This window comes from Schistocerca gregaria, chromosome 6 (genome assembly GCF_023897955.1).
Source record: "Schistocerca gregaria isolate iqSchGreg1 chromosome 6, iqSchGreg1.2, whole genome shotgun sequence".
Taxonomy (NCBI): Eukaryota; Metazoa; Arthropoda; class Insecta; order Orthoptera; family Acrididae; genus Schistocerca; species Schistocerca gregaria.
This window is the reverse complement of record NC_064925.1, coordinates 520,929,715-520,950,097: the sequence shown is the minus strand read 5'-3', so window position 1 is coordinate 520,950,097 and position 20,383 is coordinate 520,929,715. Positions and strand designations below refer to the sequence as shown.

General features: G+C 40.0%; 1 protein-coding gene across 1 annotated transcript in view; it reads right to left on the bottom strand.

Annotated features, from left to right (window-relative positions):
* The window catches only part of LOC126278001 (uncharacterized), a 79,561-nt gene that overhangs the window by 43,198 nt on the left and 15,980 nt on the right, over positions 1-20,383 (bottom strand). The window contains exon 2 of the mRNA XM_049977691.1: positions 14,548-14,625. Within this exon, the coding sequence (XP_049833648.1) occupies positions 14,548-14,625 (78 nt within the window). The remainder of the gene's footprint in view (positions 1-14,547; positions 14,626-20,383) is intronic.

Sequence of the window (20,383 nt, the reverse complement as noted above, 5' to 3'; positions counted from 1 at the left end):
ATAGTATCGGGTAACATGCTGTAACATTTAAACCTTAATCCAAGATTCCCAAACCTAAAAAGTAGTAAGTAAACTTAAGCATGTGGTCCTAGTTCTTAAATTCACATACATCGGGGTATTAAAATTTCCATTCCTTTATACCATAAGGTAACTTCATAGTTGTCACACATTTTTAAATTTACTGAGTCAACGTGGTCTACACTACTGTTTAATTAATAAAGTATTCCATCAGAGGAATCGATAAAGAATTTTTTAGGAGGATGAAGCTGGTATATTTCCTACTTGGTGACTTACCATTGGAAAGTAATATAGGCATACATTAGGATCTTTGGCATTCACAATACAAAATATTGACAAATTAATAGAAGAAAGGTGAGAGCTCAATAACCTGCTCAGCAGAGCATTAGTACAGTATTGCTGCATAAGCACCTTTCATCAAATTGCATGCTCAGAGAGTTAAAGCTTGAGGATAAATTAACTGTCACTGAGCATGAAATACTATGTTTGAATGAGGTTAAAGAAATCACCGAGTTTCACATTTCACCAATTTGAAAACTGCCATTCAGAACAATAACATCTTCTACCTGACATATCGCACAGATGTCTTAACAACTGCACCCCCAAAAGCTAAGTGTGTGAGCCATGAGTTGTGGCTGGACAGCTCATTCGGTAGGAGCACTACCCACAAAAGCATGGCTCTGGGTTCGAATATAAGCCCAGCATAAAGTTTTACTCCGCAAAGTGGAAGATGCATTCTGGAGTGAAGCAGTGTTCAGATATGGCTAACTGGTTTGTCGGCTCATGGTGAGTGTGACACTGAAGTACCATGAACATCTGTGTCAACTGTGTGGTCCGACAAATGTGCGCCTTCGCACATATGCACATGAGTGGTTATCACCTGTGCTACTGAAGAAGCTATTATATCTCTTCCCCATAAACATTAGAAGAAATATGATGTGAAACACGCCATACAATGACAAGTGTGCTCTCAAAGGGGGAAAAATCATGAAATTAAGTAATTAATTTAGGATTCAACTGTTATGGAATTTGTGGAGATACACATGGCAGACTATATTAAATCACAATCAATTTCAATTTGATAAGGAATGCAACCCAGTAAGCCCTTTATTCCACTCTCCGTGACAGCAGCATATGCTTAGTAACGCCCAGTGACAATTAAATTGATTGATGAACTTCAACTCCATAACAGCACCAATTTAACAGAGGTTGTGCATCAGCAACACCTGTAAAGATTTGCTGACATGCCACAGCAGGCATACATAGGGGATCAGGTAATCAAGATTTGTATGTTGGCACTACTGCACCGATTAAAATTAACACAGTAATGCACTTTGATAAATAGCAGGCATAAAACTCAACTGAGACTGGCTATTTGGTTGTTAGCTGAAATATTATGGCAAAATTCCAATGTCAATCAGCTGCAAACTTAAAACATCACGATACAATTACAACACTGTGACAACTATAAGACACACAACAAGTTAGTTAATGTCAATAGCTCTCTAAGATTATTTGCAGATGATACTGATGCCTGCAGATTTTTTCTCCTTTCTGGGAACTGATACAGAAGGAAAAAATTTGCACAAAATTTACATTCATGCAATGACTGAAAGCAGAAAAAACAGACAACAGAGCTATACTGTGAGTACGCATAATTAAACAGCCTGTGCCTCCACGGCTGACCTAAAGAGGCCGCCGCACATCGGCGCAGACAGCGCAGCAAGCACTGTGCCAGGTGCAAAACAGCCTTATATAAGACACAGTGTCAGGCCCTCGGACACACTAATATTTATATGACAAATGTATACTTCACTGTTAGTCTGTGCCTTACTGTACTACGTGGTTACTTGTGTTTGTACTGATTACTACATCATTCAGTGCCTTAGTATATTCCTTCATGCAGAAGCAAAATACAAGTTGGCTGGGGGGAATTCTAATATTGTTTTTGTGCAAGCTTATAGTAATTCAAATAATTGTTTTGCACATTCACAGCAACATATGATGAAATGACAGAGAGAACACAAATCCACAGTCTTTTGTGCTGGTATAGCTCTTAAGTGTGCATTTCCCATGGTATACTCATCACTGATAATTGCTCAGCTGTTTGTGGCTGAAGAACATTGCCTGAGAAAAAAGGGGAGATGAGATCAAAATAAAACTTCACAGGTTGAAAGGGTTTGTGACATTATTTCAAAAATTACAAAATTAAGTCAACTTTAGAAAGAACCTGGCAGTATTAGTCCACTTATCAGTATGATACACGAATTTAGTGACAGTCATTAAAACAAAGGCATTTTTCAATGTGGCAGGACCTTCTCATGAAATTTCAATAACCAACTTTCTCTTCAGAGTGTGAAAATATTTTGTTGATGCCCTACACAGGGAGAAATGACCACTATAATAAAATAGGAAAAATCAGAGCTCACATGGAAAGATTTAAGTGTTCATTTTTCCTGCACATTTTTTGAGAGTGGAACAGTAGACAAGCAGCTTAAAGGTGGTTTGATGAAACCTCTGCCATACACTTAATTGTGAACTGCAGAATTATCATGCAGATGTAGATGTAAATGACTTGCACCCTCTCTGACCTGGACACACTGGTTCTGTTGGGAAGGGTGCCATAAAGGCATTGTACCCTCTCCTAAGACAATGTGGCTCACAAATGCTGTAACTGGTCCTCAGTATCCTGGGTATTGGCAATGAGACAGAGTCAATGTATGTGTTGGTCTCACACATGTTCAATCAGTGGCTGGTCTGGAGATGTTGCTGACCACAGGAGTTACACAACATAATACAGACAGTTTGTACAGACAAGTCACATGTGGATGAGGATTGCCCTGTTGAAAAATGGCACCACAATACCATCGTGTGAGATGTGGCATGAGGACCCAGGATGTCCACGTTATACCTTTGTGCTGTCAGGGTTGCAATTCACTGTTGAGCACAATGTGACACAATTCATTAGCGGTCCATACATCCCAGTCACAGCACCATTCCAAATGCAGCCATTTCTGTTGTGGTGGTGTGTTGTGTTGTGGTGACTGCACACCACCAGTCTAGCACCACGAAACGGCATCGAGAAGGTGCCAACCGCCATGCAATGTAAAGAGCGGGCCATCACACCTCCCAGAAGACAAAGCTCAGCACCCCATCAATGCTGATTTCACCAGCCGCCCATTGCTGGTTGGCCCCAGTTCGATCACAGACATTGAGGACATCAGTACTAAGTAATAGGGAGACCTTACTTAGCATGCGTTCTGTGAGTAGTAATAGTAAACAGTAATTGCTTGTAAGAGCCACAAGCAGCATCTCAAGTTAAGTTATATTTAGATTCTTTTTAGAAATAAAGTACTGTATACACTTGAAAGTTTAATGTCCACATCAGTTTTGGATTCCTGCTGCCGGTCATTGCAACTTCTCTCCTTCCTTTTTTGTGTTGGTGCTGATACCCACAGTAGCTGACACAACGGAGGGCAGCCTACACGAGGGACACTAATTTCCAACTCCCGCTGTAGCTAAACTCCAACCAACGGTGCTGGATGACACAGAACATTGCAGGGAGTCCATTACTAGTTCTTGGATGACAGGCACAGATATGAAGGGATTATGATGTGCCAGGTACACAATACCCCTGTGGTCTTCCTTGTAATGGAACCTTGACAAGGAGTGTACCTGTCATAATGTAACCATGCAGTCCAACAATGGACCACTGTTACAGTCAAATAGTTGCAGGCAAATACCCCAAAAATCCTTACATTGTATGATTTGAGCAGCTGGGCATCTGAAAATGTATACTGAGGCCTCTACTGAAATTCTTGTTTCGTGCTAGTAACACTGTCCCATGAATACCCAGCACCTCCATGGTCCTCCACAGTTATCAGTCAACATCTGACACTGTTAATGTCCCTTATACACCCTCTCAGGCCTGGCAACAACACTGAAAACAAACTATACAAATGCACTCTGGTGGCTGTACTACCTGTCACAGAGAACTGTAACTCATTTCTTCTGGGTGCTTAACTTTTTTGCCAGGCTGTATGATTACTTAATATCACAGAATAGTTAAACAATTTGTAGCAGCAACTTTCAAAACTTTAGAGGCAGTAAGCATACAACTTTAAAAGTTGTAAAAGCCGTGTTCACAGGAAACAGAAAACCCAAAGAAAATAATACTGACCATTACATTTCTGAATTTCTTTTTATTTTTTATTTATTTTTCTTTGCTAGAATTATTTTATCTGATAATCAGTGGAAAGGGTAGGAGCTGCCTGGAAGTGAGTAATGGGATACATTTTAAGAGCTGCAGCAAATGGTTTCACTGCAGGGGAATGTACTGGGGAGAACTCTTGGTAAGCCAATGAGTCTCTCCCTTGGAACTGCAAAATATACAGCACGAATATATTGCTAGAGGAACCATGCTCTCTACGAGATGGTTCAAGAGCTCTCTCGTCAGACGACCCCACTACTCAGCAAGAGAAATGCGGAGGTCTGTTAAGTGTCCTTGGTGGAGATTGACGGGTTGCAACTTGCCTCCTTAATGAATCCCATGCATGTTCTATAGGATTCAAATCCAGGGACCTGACTGACCTTTCAATGCAATAGATATCTTCACCTTCAAGAAATTCATCTACAAGAGCAGCTCGATGTGAATGGGCAATTCATTTGTAAAGGAGACTGCAATAGGACACTAGTGTGTTTTATTCTGAGTACTGCTGAATGTTGAGCATCCGTCTCAGATCAGATTAAAGGAGAACGTCAAAGCAATTCAGAGGCAGGCTGCTAGATTTGTTACCAGTAGGTTCGAACAACACAGAAGTGTTACGGAGATTCTTTGGTAACTCAACTGGAAATCCCTGGAGGGAAGACTGAGTTCTTTTCGAGGAACACCAATGAGAAAATTTAAGAAGCAGCATTTGAAGCTGACTGCATAATGATCCCATTGTCACCAACAAACATTTCGTGTAAGGACCATGAAAATAAGATATGAGTAATTAGGGCTCATACGGAGGAATATAGAAAGTCGTTTTTCTCTTGCTCTGTCTGCGAGTGGGACAGAAAAGGAAATTAGTAGTAGTAGTAGTAGTAGTAGTAGTAGTAGTAGTAGTACTGGGACCCTCTGCCACGCACCGTACAGTGGCTTGCGGAGTATTTATGTAAATATAGATAAGTAAACAAAGAGGAAGTCAGGACCAACTATACCTCTGAAAAGGTGAACATGTGTTAGCAATATCCCCCCTCTGTACTTCTAAGCATTCACAGAATTCCTCCAATCACCAATGAAGATGTGCAGCTCCATACAGCCATTCACCATGTCTCACCACAGCATGACAGAATAATCACCAGACTGGTCTCTTTCCACGACGTTCCTGGAGTTATATCACCTACCTTGTTCTCTATAGAGTAATAAGCAATGATCATCATTTTGCTAACTAAAGCAAGATTCATCTGTGAAGAGCACATTCCTCCATTCATTCATGCTCCAATTTTAATGTAGTTAACTCCGCAATACATGGGCTTGCCAACACATTCCTCCATTCATTCATTCTTCAATTTTGATTTTGTCAACTCCACAGTACATGGGCTTGCCAATTTCTGTGCCCATCAATTTTGTTCAGAGACTGATACAATGATTCTCATATAGGGAAGCATTGCTTTGGAAATAATGATGCAGATGATCTTACAGTAACCAACAAACGTGAACAAAATATTTTCTAATATGGGACAAAAAATGCAGGAGTTATTGACATACAAGAAAGAAAAATATACTCAGATGACAAATTCTCTCAAATAGATAGCAGATCTTCTAAAACAGATAAAATAGTGGTCAAGATAAGTTCTCTATTAAATGGAAGGTTGGATAGACTAGAAAGAGATTAGAAATGGGATTTAAACATGTAGAACAATTAGAATTAGAGGAAGAAAGACTAGACAGTTAAGTAGAACATTTAGATACAAGACAAGTTACTGAATGGAATGAAGGTATTAGAAAAGAACTGTTAGATACAAAGATTTATGTAGAAAGAGTCACAGACAAAAATGTTGAGACAATTTCTGTAATTAGAAATGAAATAGAACCATGATTGGGAAAATCAGAGGCTACCATGGGATGATCAAATAGGAAGAGGACAGATAGAAACAGTGACTTAAGATAAGTTAATTTACTGTCCTCACTAACTACTGTGCAAGCAGGTATAGGATCAACATTAAGTAACAATGGAGATAAAAGGTATAATACCCAAGATTTACTAAATAATAATTAACTAAACTTTGAATTTGCAAGAAGGCAGTTACAAAAAGAATTAGAGGATTTATTAGTTAAACGTAATGTATAATACCATAACTGTGATGATTTTTCTACTGTATATGATAAAGGGTTAACCATAAATTTCCATCTTTTACTCCACTGCAAGCAGTACACTCAGTATTGTTTCTCAAGGCATTTAAAGGTCTGTTACCAGAGGCTGGGGGTGACAAAAATAAACCTTTTTTGTTGTACACCACCTTAATGGGGATGCGGCACAAAGGGATACACAACTATTAGTAGGCTTTACAACTTACAATAATTTCGAGGCACCCTTTGAATCCAAGTGCTGGAGTGAAGGATTACAGAAGAAATAACTTAGTTTTAAGCCACATAATATTAACTGGAAAGGATATACATATTTTGTAGAATGGCATCTGAATTAATCAAAATACAGAGATGATCCAATCAGAAAGGAACATTTATTAGAGGTGGTAATGGGTAGGTTACCTTGGAGAGTAAAGGAAAATTTGCTTGGTAACAACTGGGGAAAGATATCAATTTTATCAGAATATATTGAACAAATACACACAGTACAAAAATTGCCTAACAGATGGCTACCTGAAAATAATTCTAATAAGTGGCCAAGAAAAATTAAACAGACAGTAACAATAATACCGAAAGAATAAAGCATGGTCAAACAGACAGTAACAATAATACCGATAGAACAAAGCACGGTCATGGATTTAATAAGACAGGATACACGTGAAAAAATAAAACACAAAATAAAAACTGTTCAAATGAAACATTCACATCAGCAATAACAACACGGGAAAACTCTAGGGGTTCCGGAGCAGAGCTCGGCTCCAGAAGCAAATATTTGCTAATGTCTTAGCACTAAAAGGGAACTTTGCATTTTCATGAATGTATTTTTAAATTAATAATTAATAGATGGCTACTGACGGTACAGATAACATGCTAAGTTCCAGACAGGCACAATTAAAGGACACTTACACATAAGCTTTCAGCCACAGCCTCCATGAGAAAAAGAGAAACACACACCATTCATTCACACAAGCAAGCATCTGCATCTTTTTGCATGTCTACGCAAGTTTTATGCATCTTTTCTCTTATCCATCTCCTCTCACAACCATCAAGACCTATTTTACCCTTTTCTGCATCATTCCTGTTTCCTTTACACCATTACTGTCATAACAGACCTCTGCTCTATCTTTCTGCACCAGTTTAGAAATGTATCAGCTTTCCTGCCTAAAACCCAGTCTCACATCCCATTTCTTCAATGCTCCCTAAACCATGGAACCGCTCAAATGACCTAACAATAAAAATTTCTTTCTTTGGAGCCCACTTCTCCTTTCACAGTGACCCTCGCCTTCTCAGATTCCGCCAGTCCCTGGCCCTCATAAACCTGGTACTGCAAAAACACATTTCCATGGCACAGTCATTCCACAACCACCTCTGCTCTTTCTGCAAGATACTGCTACTGTGCAATCTTTGCTTCTTACACTGTATCTCTGAAATTGAATCCCTTCCACTCCAGCACCTGGAGGCGCATTTCAGACACCACTTCTATAAGTTATCTGACCTGCTACCATCCTACTGCCACCTTTGGGCACCTCATTCCAAATCCCTGTCTTACCCACAGTGTTCTTCCTCACCCACCCCACACATCACCTACTTTGCCACATCCCCCAAAACTCCCTTGTCAAAAACCTACTCTTCTTCTCCAGATCGCTGCAATGGATAAACCTTTTTGCTGCCAGTCCTTTCAACCAAAGCCAACCTAATTCCAATACTGCATCCTGCCTCTCCCAGTTCATACCACCATCCAATCGTGATCCTCCACTCCCACCATACAATCGTGATCCTCCACTCCCACACCACCTAACAACCCCTTGCTGGGTCACCTTCAAGGAATTCCTTACTTCTGACTTAGCCTCATCATCCTTCCCCAGGTCCCTTCCCCAGAACACTAAACTTTCATAAGAAGAAAGAATAGCCATACACAACCTTAAAACTAATCCTGTCTTCTTCAACCTATCCTGACTTCTTCAACCTATCTACAGACATAGGTTCCATCAATGTTGTTATGAATCGCAGTGACTATGTGGTGAAAGGCCTCCATCAATTATCTGACTCCTCCATCTATACACTCTGCCAGAGTGATCTCATCCCTGAAGTCCAACACAACTTCCAATCCCCCACTTAAAGCCTTGGGCCCTTTCCAGAACCTCTTCCCTGCATCAACTTCCCTTCTCGCCCCTGTGCCACCCTGCACACCCACCTTCTACATGCTCCCCAAAATCAACAAACCCAAAAATCCTGGACACCCCGTTGTGCCCCCATTGAAAGAATTTCAGCCCTCATTAACCAACAACTTCAACCAACAGCAAGTAATCTAACCTTCCACATCAAAAATACCAACCACATCCTTTAGTGATTCAGCACCATCCCCATCCCTTTTACTCCTGGATTCATACTCGTCACTATGGCATCAACCACCTCTTTATACATCTACATCCCTCATGCCCATGATCTTACCGCTACTGAATACTACCCTTCCCACCATCCTTCAGGCTCCAAACCAACTACCTCATTCCTCATACATCTTAATAACTTTATCCTAACTCATAACTACTTCTCCTTTGAAGGGAAGGTATACAAACAAATCCATAGCACACCCATCAACCCAGCGTGCCCTCATCCTAGACATTGAGCTCCTCCTCTCTGATGGCTCCATATGTACCTCTGTCCATATTAAACCACCGATAGTACCTGCATTCTAACAGCTGTCATCTCTTTCACATCAAAAAATAACCCCCATACAGCCTGGCTTGCCTAGTACGCACAGGGTTTCACTAAGACCTTCAAAGACAGACATTACCCCCAGACCTAGTCTGCAAACAGATCTCCCATGCCAATTCCCCTTACACCCCCAATCCTCCCATCAACCCCAAGAACCTGCCACAAACGAATGCCCCCTTTGTCACACAATACCACCCCAAACTGGAACAACTGAACCAAATCCTTCCCCAGAGCTTTGATTACTTATCACCATGCCATGAAATGGATATCCTACCCGTGATCCTGGTGTTCCATCGCCCACCCAACCTCCACAATACCCTAGTCCATCCCTATGCCACTCCCAATTCCAACGCCTTGCAACAAGGATCATATCCCTGTGGAAGACCCAAACGCAACACCTGTCCAATCTACCCACCAAGCACTTCCTATTCCACTCCTGTATCAGATTCATCCAACCCCATCAGGGGCTGGGATTGGGCCACCTGTAAAAGCAGCCATGTCATTTACCAATGACTACCAACCAACAGTCCACCAGGATGAAGGCCAAGAGCAAAGTAGATCATCCTGTGGCACAACATGCAGCTGGACATAACATCCTTGATTTCCATTGGTTTCTTCACTACCCAAGCCATCTGGATCCTTCCCTCCACCACCAGCTTTTCTGAACTGTGCAGATGGGAGTCATCCTTACAGCACATTATCCACTCACATAATTATCCCAGAATTAACCTACGGTAATGCACTGTACCACACCCTCCACCCAACAGTTTCCACCCCCTCTGTCCTATCATCTCCTCCCCATTCGTGTCTACTATACTCTTTGTTTGTTACCCTCTGCCAATGCACCCACCCATCTTTCCCCACTCCTCTCCTTTTTTGCTCAGTTTTTTCCATCTCTCTGGTCCACATACTCGTGACACTCCACCTGTTGGCTTTCTACTTCCTAAACACTTCGCCAGACAGCATTCGTCTCTCTCTCTCTCTCTCTCTCTCTCTCTCTCTCTCTCTCTCTCTCTCTCTCTCTCTTTCTCTCTCTCTCTCTCCCCCCACCCATATACTTCTATCCCTTCCCCTTCCCTGCCGCTGCCAGATTGCTGCCTGTATCCCAGGTGATAGTTACATTCTGGTCTGAGCTGCCGGAGATGGTGTGCTTGCTTCTATGAATCAATGGACTGTGATTCTCTTTTTCCAACGAAGGCTGTGGCCGAAAACATGTGTAGTGTCTCTTAATTGTACTCTCTGCGACTTAGCATGTTATCTTTACAGTAAGAGGCAATCTATCTTTTCGTACATTACTGACATTCTTACCTGGAGCTTCTATAGATTAATTAATAGATTGATGTAAATAAGATCGATGTCGCCAATACAGTGAAAGGCCAACAGACAGTGTTGTTACAATAATTAAATTATTGTGATAGGTTAAATGTGACAGGTACCCAAAAGTAGGATCTATAGTCCAATTTAAATTACTTGCTGGTTGACACCTGTCACTTGCTGCTTCAGTGTTGACACATTAGCTGCTGGCTTCTGCTCTGTTAAAGGCAAAAAACACAGCACATAAGTTAACAAATGTTATGTATGAGTAACATGGAGCATTGTTGGAAGCACCCACTGCAAGTTAAGAGAAAATGGGAGATTCTCTGTCGACAACTGATTTTAAGTGACCAATGACAAATGCAAAAGATGACATATTCTGTAACTATGAATTTAAACTCATGTCCTAACCTAGCCAGAACTTTGTGATGGGCAATGTTGTGGCAACAGTGTGTGGCACAACCAATATCACAATCATTTTATTCACAGCATTTAAGACTAAGCTCGAAGAGCAAACACAAGACAGAAAAATTTCATAATATGTTCATTCAGACAGACATCATCTGCAGCAAAATTTCAGTTTCAGTGGTCAAAATCAAACTTATCTCTTGCTGTCATTGGTTGCCTGAAACTGTCCTCACACTGGCCACACAGGCGTTACCAACTGATAAGCAGTCTTGGTTGGCACTTGGTTGCAGATTATAGGTGACATAAGCAGATTCCAAATGAAAAAAGAATGAGAATACAAAAAGTCAATAGATGCGGCAAAGAATTAGAAATAAAAAAAATACATTTGAATCAATTAACTGAACAAAAATGATGATCAAAGTCTTTTGATTAGATTTTTAAAAAAATCACTGAATCTGATGGATTCGAACCTATGACCTTCCACAGACAAGGTTTATATGCTACCACACTGCTGTGCCAGTATACTGTGGAAAGACACTGTATTTGTTACTCTAGCAGCCCTGTTACAATGATTGATTGCAGACTTCAAAAATCTTCCTTCATGGAATGTCATGCAAAGCTTATCTAACGTAAGCTGATCTCTATGATTAGGATCAAGAAGCATTTGGTTAGTGCTGCTTACGAAATGTGTGTATTTCGCTAGCATCATTTTGTGTGTGTTTGCGTGTGTGTATGTGTTTTGTTATTGCATGGTAAAATACGAAATACAATGACCAGACACAGGATTTGGGATCCAAAATATCATAAAAAGGAAGCTGGACAAGGAATTTGAAGTAAAGTTGTAAAATATTAGGGCAGTTTGGCAATGGCAAACAGTTGAGGTTTGATGATTAGCACTTTGACTGAAGGGAACCACCTACAACGCATGAAATGTCAACTATCAAGTAATATTACATTGGTATTCTTTAAGCAAAAAAGAGATGCTTCCACTATTTAAAAATATTATCTCATTAACAGAACTGATTCGATTGACGGAGCTTTTTTTTTTATTGAATCCTACATGGTTGTTTGACTTTAAAAGGAAAATGTAAATAACAATCATCGTCTGCCTCCTTCCAAGTATTAGGCCTTCTCACATGTTGTGGTCTTGTCAAGAAATTCCCTTGCCATCTTTTCACTGGTCATCCTAGCGATCTTACACCATTGGGGTGGTAGTATAGTGTGTATTTTGGCATCCCCTTTGAGCGCGTTCGTTGTAGATGTTTTCTTCGATTTGTTTGGTAGTTATGAACATAATGTGAGATGGGTTCCATTTGAAGTTCCTTCAACACATCTTCATTCCTTTTGTGGTCCCATTTGGTGTGCCCAGCTGTTCTTCTCAAGAATTTCTTTTCACAGGCTGATGGACTTTTCACATATTTTGTCTTTTTTGTCCAGACTTCACTGCCATAACACAGCATAGGTCTTGCTAAGGCTTTATAAATATAATTAGAACCTACTCACCAAGCAACCACAGGAGGAAATACATATAAAGGTTAAAGAAATCGCAAGCTTTTGGAGCCAGTGGTTCCTCCTCCTGGCAGAAAGGCTAAAGGAAAAAAAAGGAAGAGGGATGATGTAAAAAGATTGGTGAGGTTTAGGAAATGGAGAGTGTTCACAAAACTAGCCCACAATCCTGGCTCATAGGAGACATAATGGACAGGTTGAGAAGGATGCTTATTATAAAGGCGTATTCTGATACACTTCTTGACTAGGGAAGGTTTCATTACATTATTAATTACTCCCAATTTTCTTATATACCTGGTGACTTTTTCAGATAGGTCTGTTTCTTCCAGAAAAGATTGTCCACAGTCTAAATATGTGAATGTGTTCACTCTTTCTAGAATTGTATTTTAAAAACATATCTTACTTCATATTGGGTACTTTGTGCAGGAAGCCGTAATTTGATTTTTTGGTGTTTACACCTATGACCATGCTGTATTTCTCTGATAGAAACAGTAAGTTGTGTACAGAATGCTGCATGTTATCCTCTGAAGATGCTACAAGAGTTAAATCATCTGCAAAAAGTAAGGCATCTAGCTTTGTGTTTCTGATTATTTGAATGAAGCTGTGTGGCATTTGTCCCCACTCTTGGCTAATTTTATTCATATAAATGATAAGCCCCAGGAGAAGATTTAATCAATCTAGAGCTGTTTAAATACACTAACAAATCATTTATACACAGATTCTTAACTTCTTAAATATGATCTTATCAGGAGACAATTTACCTGAGAGCTGGACTAATAATAATAATAATAATAAATGATATTACAATGAAGTATTTACTTACCTGACGCAGCTTGAATTAGTAGCTTCTAAAAAAAAAAAAAAAAAAAAAAAAAAAAAAAAAAAAAAAAAAAAAAAAAAAAAAAAAAGGACAGGTATATTTTAAATAGGATAACTAATTAATGAAAAAGACAGACAAGTATGAATTGCATGTACTGTATCTCATAAATTATTGAAAAGGTGATTCTCATGATGATGTTTAATGTTTTCATTAGATTACTTAAGAGACAGTAACACATTTAGTCATTTATGCAGGGTGCCATATGAGATGGTACAGAATTTAAATTCAGTATTTTTCCCTAAAGAGTTGGAGGTGCGAAGGTTTTTGTACCCTCGTCGTCGATAAATGAGTAAATGTGGTAATTAATTTTATGTTAAAAGTTACATTTCTTTTTTTTAATAATATGCACCTGCCTCTGTCTATATTGTGTATTTTTATACATATGATATTATGTAGCAGTGCACATATTTGTTTTGCACTGTATTATTATTTGTTTGGGGTACTCCTTTGGAAGGTTGTAGCAGTTGAGCTCACCAGCAGACACCTTTATGTCACAATAAGTATGGCACAAAGCTTCCAACTCGACACGGACTGTTTAAGAGGGGCCCTCTGAGTAGACAACATCGAGAATCTCCAACGAAGAATATACTCGAGAAAGTATATGTCTAAACCAGTATAGAAAAGCTGTTAGTTTGTTTCAGCTTTAATGATTCCTCTTTAGAAGAAGAGTCAATGAATAAGTTAATATACTGAAACTAAAACTATATAAAGGCTATTTACATGAATGTGTCACCCAGAATTCTTTCAGGACATGCAAGAAAAGTAATTATAAATACCAATAGCATAAGGAAAAGTGGGCATATACAATTAAAACACAACATTAGAAGCACATTTGCATTTGATTCCATATAATACATTCCAATCATGGAAGTTTTGACCATTTTCATTTATATTTGCTATCTTGTAAGCACGAGTAGAGTCATTCATTAACTGTCCCTTCTGAAGAAGAAATTTCTTACAAAGCACTCTTTTGATAATGATGATGGCAAAAATTTAAGTTGTGATATTCAAAGTAGTGAACAATAGACAAAGAGGCAGGGTAAATGCTGCAATAAATGTTGATTACTAGAACGAGTAGCAGTTGTTTCAATAGTAATCAGAACTTCAACAAATTATAAATTATCTGATTAAAAGAACAATAAGATAAAGTAAATCTGTGGTCAAGCATCCCCCTTTCATTCCTTCTGATATTCTCTGCAAATACATGAATATTATTCACCGCATTCTACCAATATGCCTCAAGCTATAAGTTTGCTCTTGCTCCCTCTCTATTTTTTTTGTCTCCAACCATCCTCCCCCCTCCCACAAAAAAATGTGTCAATCAAATTGAATATTCATGAATTTTAACACTTACCAATGCCTCCACCTTCACAACAGGCTCAACTGGTAGATAATCCCACAGGCTGTCTTCTACACCATTGTCATTACACTGCTATAAATTAAAAGAGAAATGACAATTAGGCCTCCAGTTGCAAGCATATATTGATTAAGTGCAATTACCAATAGAAGGAACATACTCAGCTGTCATGCCTATAGATGAGAGTGCCTGCATCAACAAACAACTGCATCTGCAATATTTAACTATAGCTCTCAGCAACCTACCTGTAGATGGTGTTTTTGAATGATTGGCTATTGAATTCCATAGAAGTAAACTCATTACTGTACCCAACTACCAAACACCTGGGCCTGATGAAATATCTGCAGAAAAGCTCGGCATATTAATCTTAATGTCTCCAAAATAAATCTTAATGGCACCTCTGGTGCTTTTGGAATTTCTGGTAACCTGGTTGCTACTGCATCCATAGATACATAAAATCTGACCAGTCCGTCTTCACTTGAAAATGAGTGGCTAACAGTGGTGGGTTCGTGCGGAAGGCAAAAAAGTGAATGGGCCACGCGGCTGGTTCCTTATGCCTCAACAATATGTACGAGGTGCTACCCACTCTTGATAATTCTTCCTAACCAGAAAGGGATGACTTTCCTGTTGGGCCAGTGGTCACTTTTTCTGCAGGGCCAGTGGCCAATTTTCCTGCACAGTCTTATAAGTGCAGAGGGCAAGTATGCTAGTCATTGGAAACTTCAAAATTAGGCAGGTAATAGAAACTCCCAAGAAAATAGCAGGCTGGACTGGGAACAATATGAGTGTCCATTCAGCAAGTTTGCAAGGGGGTCTCATCTGAGACATTGAGGAAGCCCTGCCAGCACCTATTTAACACACTGTGTGCAACCGGCTACAAATAATGGAAAATGTAGGTACGAATGACACCTGCTGCTTGGGTTCTGAGATCATCTTCAGTTCCATTTAGTAGATGGCTGATTTGGTGAAGGCAACTAGCAAATCAAATGGTGTGCAGCCTAAGCTCACTATTTGTAGTAACCAGGGTCGGTTATGGTCCTCTGGTTTGGAGCAGAGTTCAAGGTCTAAACCAGGGCTCAGACAATTCTGCAATGGTATCACACACAAATTTCTCAACCTCTGCTATCAGGTGGAGAACGGTAAGGTTCCCCTTAATAGGTCAGGCATACACTACAAGCAGGAAGTGGCTAATAGCGTAGTGGAGTATGCATGGCATGCACATGGAGGTTTTCTTACATCTTAGGAAATACCAGCAGTTTTGCTGGTCAAAATCAAAGATACATGAGCTACATTGTTCTCAGAGAATACTCATTCTCAAAGATGCAGAAAAGTTTAATACGATATTAGTAAACTGCAGGAACATCCACAGAAAGGTCCCAGAATTATTCTCAAAAGTTGTAATGCATAGATAGTGTTAGGAACAGGAAGTTGGTTGAAACTGAAAGTGAACAGCAACAAAATCCCAAGTTGCGATTGGGATACTTATCATACGGATAGGTTAGCCACCAATGCTGGCAGCATATTTATTGCAGTAAAGAATATGATAATATCTAGCACGGTTATCATGAATTCCGAATGTGAATTTAAGCATCAAATCTCAGTCAAAAATGGTAATTGGATGCCTTTGTAGATGCCTGGCTGAGGAGCACTTCAGAGAAAAGTTTCAGATTATTGTTAATAACTTTCCTGATCAGGGGGTGGCTGCAACTTGATTGGGAGAGTCATACTATTAAAACTGGTGCCCAAGACAGGGATGTGTGTGACATAATTCTGAATGGTCTGTCCAAAAATTACTTTTGAGTATATAATTACAGAATGAACTTGAGAAGGAAATGTCTCAGGTGTCCTACATATCTTTGCTTTGGAAAAATGATAGGACACAAATTGCAGGAAATCTGAGTAGTCAACAACAAATACACAGTGCCAAGGACAAAGGTGTGGAGCACAAATGAAAAAAATTCAAGGGTTCTGATAACCTCAGTGTTCTCCACCCATATAATCCAAATACACACAAAAAATTCAAAAGCAATTTTTGGTATGCCTTAGACAGCAAGTACACTCCGAGCAAGATCTTCAAAGGTTGGGAAAGACCCACTGTGGTTTAACAGCCATGTTAAAAAGCTGCTGCATAAACATAAAGAGCTTCATCACAGATTCAACAGTTTATAAGTAAAAACCTAGCAGTCAAACAAGGCAAAAATCAGTGCAAGGAAAGCAATGAGAAAAATGTTGAATGATGTTAAAAGTAAAATTTCGTCAACAGATCTGACTGAAAACCCTTGCATCACATCCACGCCAGCCTGAATCAACAAGCCTTGCAAACTCTGGTCTACCGTAAGTAGAATACGAAAAACTGTGCAGATGTGTTCACTTGTTGTACAGATGGGAAACAGTAGCTTTTCCCAAGTGTGATTGTGGAGCTGCTACATAAATGGGTAAACCATAAAACATATATTTGAAGATTGCCCATTGACAGCCTTCAGCCTTCACTGATGACTGCTCCAAAATCCTACATGCTACCAAAAAGGCTGTGGAATATATCAGCAAAGTGGACATTCATCTGTAGTAGTGTTTCCATATATTTTGTGGTTGTATACACTGAGATGACAGAAGACAAGGAATAGCAATTAGCACATATGCATATGGCGGCAGTATCGCAAACTTGAGGTATAAAAGGGCAGTACATTGGTCTATCTGTCAACTGTATTCAGGTGATACATGTGAAAAGGTTTCTGACGTGATTGTGGCCACACGGCGGGAATTAACAGACTTTGAAGGTAGAATTGTTGTTCGAGCTACACACATGGGACATTACATTTTGGAAATCGTAATGGAATTCAATATTCCAAGATACACAGTGTCAAGAATGTATTGAGAATACCAAATTTCAGGCATTACCTCTCACCGTGAACAACTCTGAGGCAAACAGTCTTCACTTAATGACTAAGAGCAGCAGCTTGTGCATTCAATTGTCCCTGGAAACAGACAGACAACACTGTGTGAAATACATCAATGTGAGATGTACAATGAAAGTAGCCGTTAGGACAGTGTGGCGAAATCTGGTGTTAATGGTCTGTGACAACAGACGACCAATGCAAGTGCCTTAAATAACAGCACGACATTGCCTGCAACATCTCTCTCATGCTCATGACCACATCACTTGGACTCTAGATGACTGGATGCCATTGCATGGTCAGATGAGTCCCAATTTCAGTTCGTGAGAGCTGATGGTAGGGTTCGAGATCCCATGAAGCCGTGTACCCAAGTTGTAAACAAGGAACTGTGCAGGCTGGTGATAATTGTGTGGGCAGTGTTTACATGGAATGGACTAGGTTCTCTGGTCCAACTGAAGGACTCATTGGCTGGAACTGGTTACGTTTGGCCACTTGGAGACCATTTGCAGCCATTCATGATCTTCACGTTCCCCAAACAACGATGGAATTTTTATCAACAACAATGCGCCATTTCACCGAGCCACAAATGTTTGTGATTGGTTTGGAGAACTTCCAGGACAGTTCGAGCAACTGATTTGGCCATCCAGATCACCAAACATGAATCCTATCAAACGTTTCTGGGAGATAATCGCGAGGCCAGTTTGTGCACACCATAATGTGCCACCAACACTTTCATAATTATGGGCAGCTATAGAATCAGCATGGCTCAATATTTCTGCAGGGGACTTCCAACAACTTGTTGAGTCCACATCACATCCAGTTGCTGCATGACAGTGGGCAAAAGGACATGATATTAGGCAGTATCCCATGAATTTTGTCACCTCAGCGTAAATTTTGTACTGTGTGTTACTTGTTTTCCTTTCTTTTATAAAACGTGTATGATTTACATGCAAGTTTTAATGTCTGTACTATTTATATGCAATTAATTCATGTGATGTACATATACATCAACATCCATACTCCGCAAGCCACCGGACGGTGTGTGGCGGAGGGTACCCTGAGTACCTTTATCGGTTCTCCCTTCTATTCCAGTCTCGTATTGTACGTGGAAAGAAGGATTGTCGGTATGCTTCTGTGTGGGCTCTAATCTCTCTGATTTTATCCTCATGGTCTCTTCGCGAGATATACGTAGGAGGGAGCAATATACTGCTTGACTCTTCGGTGAAGGTATGTTCTCGAAACTTTAACAAAAGCCCGTACCGAGCTACTGAGCGTCTCTCCTGCAGAGTCTTCCACTGGAGTTTATCTATCATCTCCGTAACGCTTTCGCGATTACTAAATGATCCTGTAACAAAGCGCGCTGCTCTCCATCGGATCTTCTCTATTTCTTCTATCAACCCTATCTGGTGCAGATCCCACACTGCTGAGCAGTATTCAAGCAGTGGGCGAATAAGCGTACTGTACCCTACTTCCTTTGTTTTTGGATTGCATTTCCTTAGGATTCTTCCAATGAATCTCAGGCTGGCATCTGCTTTACCGACGATCAACTTTACATGATCATTCCATTTTAAATCATTCCTAATGCGTACTCCCAGATAATTTATGGAATTAACTGCTTCCAGTTACTGACCTATTTTGTAGCTAAATGATAAGGGACTTATCTTTCTATGTATTCGCATCACATTACACTTGTCTACATTGAGATTCAATTGCCATTCCGTGCACCATGCGTCAATTCGCTGCAGATCCTCCTGCATTAAAGTACAATTTTCCATTGTTGCAACCTCTCGATACACCACAGCATCATCTGCAAAAAGCCAAATCACTCTTACTTCGGAAGACTTCTCTCCATTGGGAATGACATGCTGCGTTCTGTTATCTAGGAACTCCTCAATCCAATCACACAATTGATCTGATAGTCCGTATGCTCTTACTTTGTTCATTAAACAACTGTGGGGAACTGTGTCAAATGCCTTGCGGAAGTCAAGAAACACGGCATCTACCTGTGAACCCGTGTCTAAGGCCCTCTGAGTCTCGTGGATGAATAGCGCGAGCTGGGTTTCACACGACCGTCTTTTTCGAAACCCATGCTGATTCCTACAGAGTAGATTTCTAGTCTCCAGAAAAGACATTATACTCGAACATAATACGTGTTCCAAAATTCTACAACTGATCGACGTTAGAGATATAGGTTTATAGTTCTGCACATCTGTTCGACGTTCCTTCTTGAAAACGGGGATGACCTGTTCCCTTTTCCAATCCTTTGGAACGCTTCGCTCTTCTAGAGACCTACGGTACACCGCTGCAAGAAGGGGGCAAGTTCCTTCGCGTACTCTGTGTAAAATCGAAATGGTATCCCATCAGGACCAGCGGCCTTTCCTCTTTTGAGCGATTTTAATTGTTTCTCTATCCCTCTGTCGTCTATTTCGATATTTACCATTTTGTCAACTGTGCGACAATCTAGAGAAGGAAGCACAGTGCAGTCTTCCTCTGTGAAACAGCTTTGGAAGAAGACGTTTAGTATTTCGGCCTTTAGTCTGTCATCCTCTGTTTCAGTACCATTTTGGTCACAGAGTGTCTGGACATTTTGTTTTGATCCACCTACCGCTTTGACATAGGACCAAAATTTCTTACGATTTTCTGCCAAGTACTAGATCATAAGCTAAATAATTAAATTGGGATAATCATATTTTTGTAAGAGGTGGGTCTGGCAAGACATACTGCAAAATAATACTAAATGCTTGAAAACTACTTGGAACAAACCGTTCAGAAAGCTACATATGACAGAAATATGTTAGATTTAATGTTGACAAGTGGGCTTAAACACTCTGAAGATGTCCATACCAAAAATTGTGTTATTGACCATGAAGCAGCTGTACTAACAATCATTACTTAGGTACAAAAGGCAACTAAGACTAAGACTTTTTCAGTTACATGTC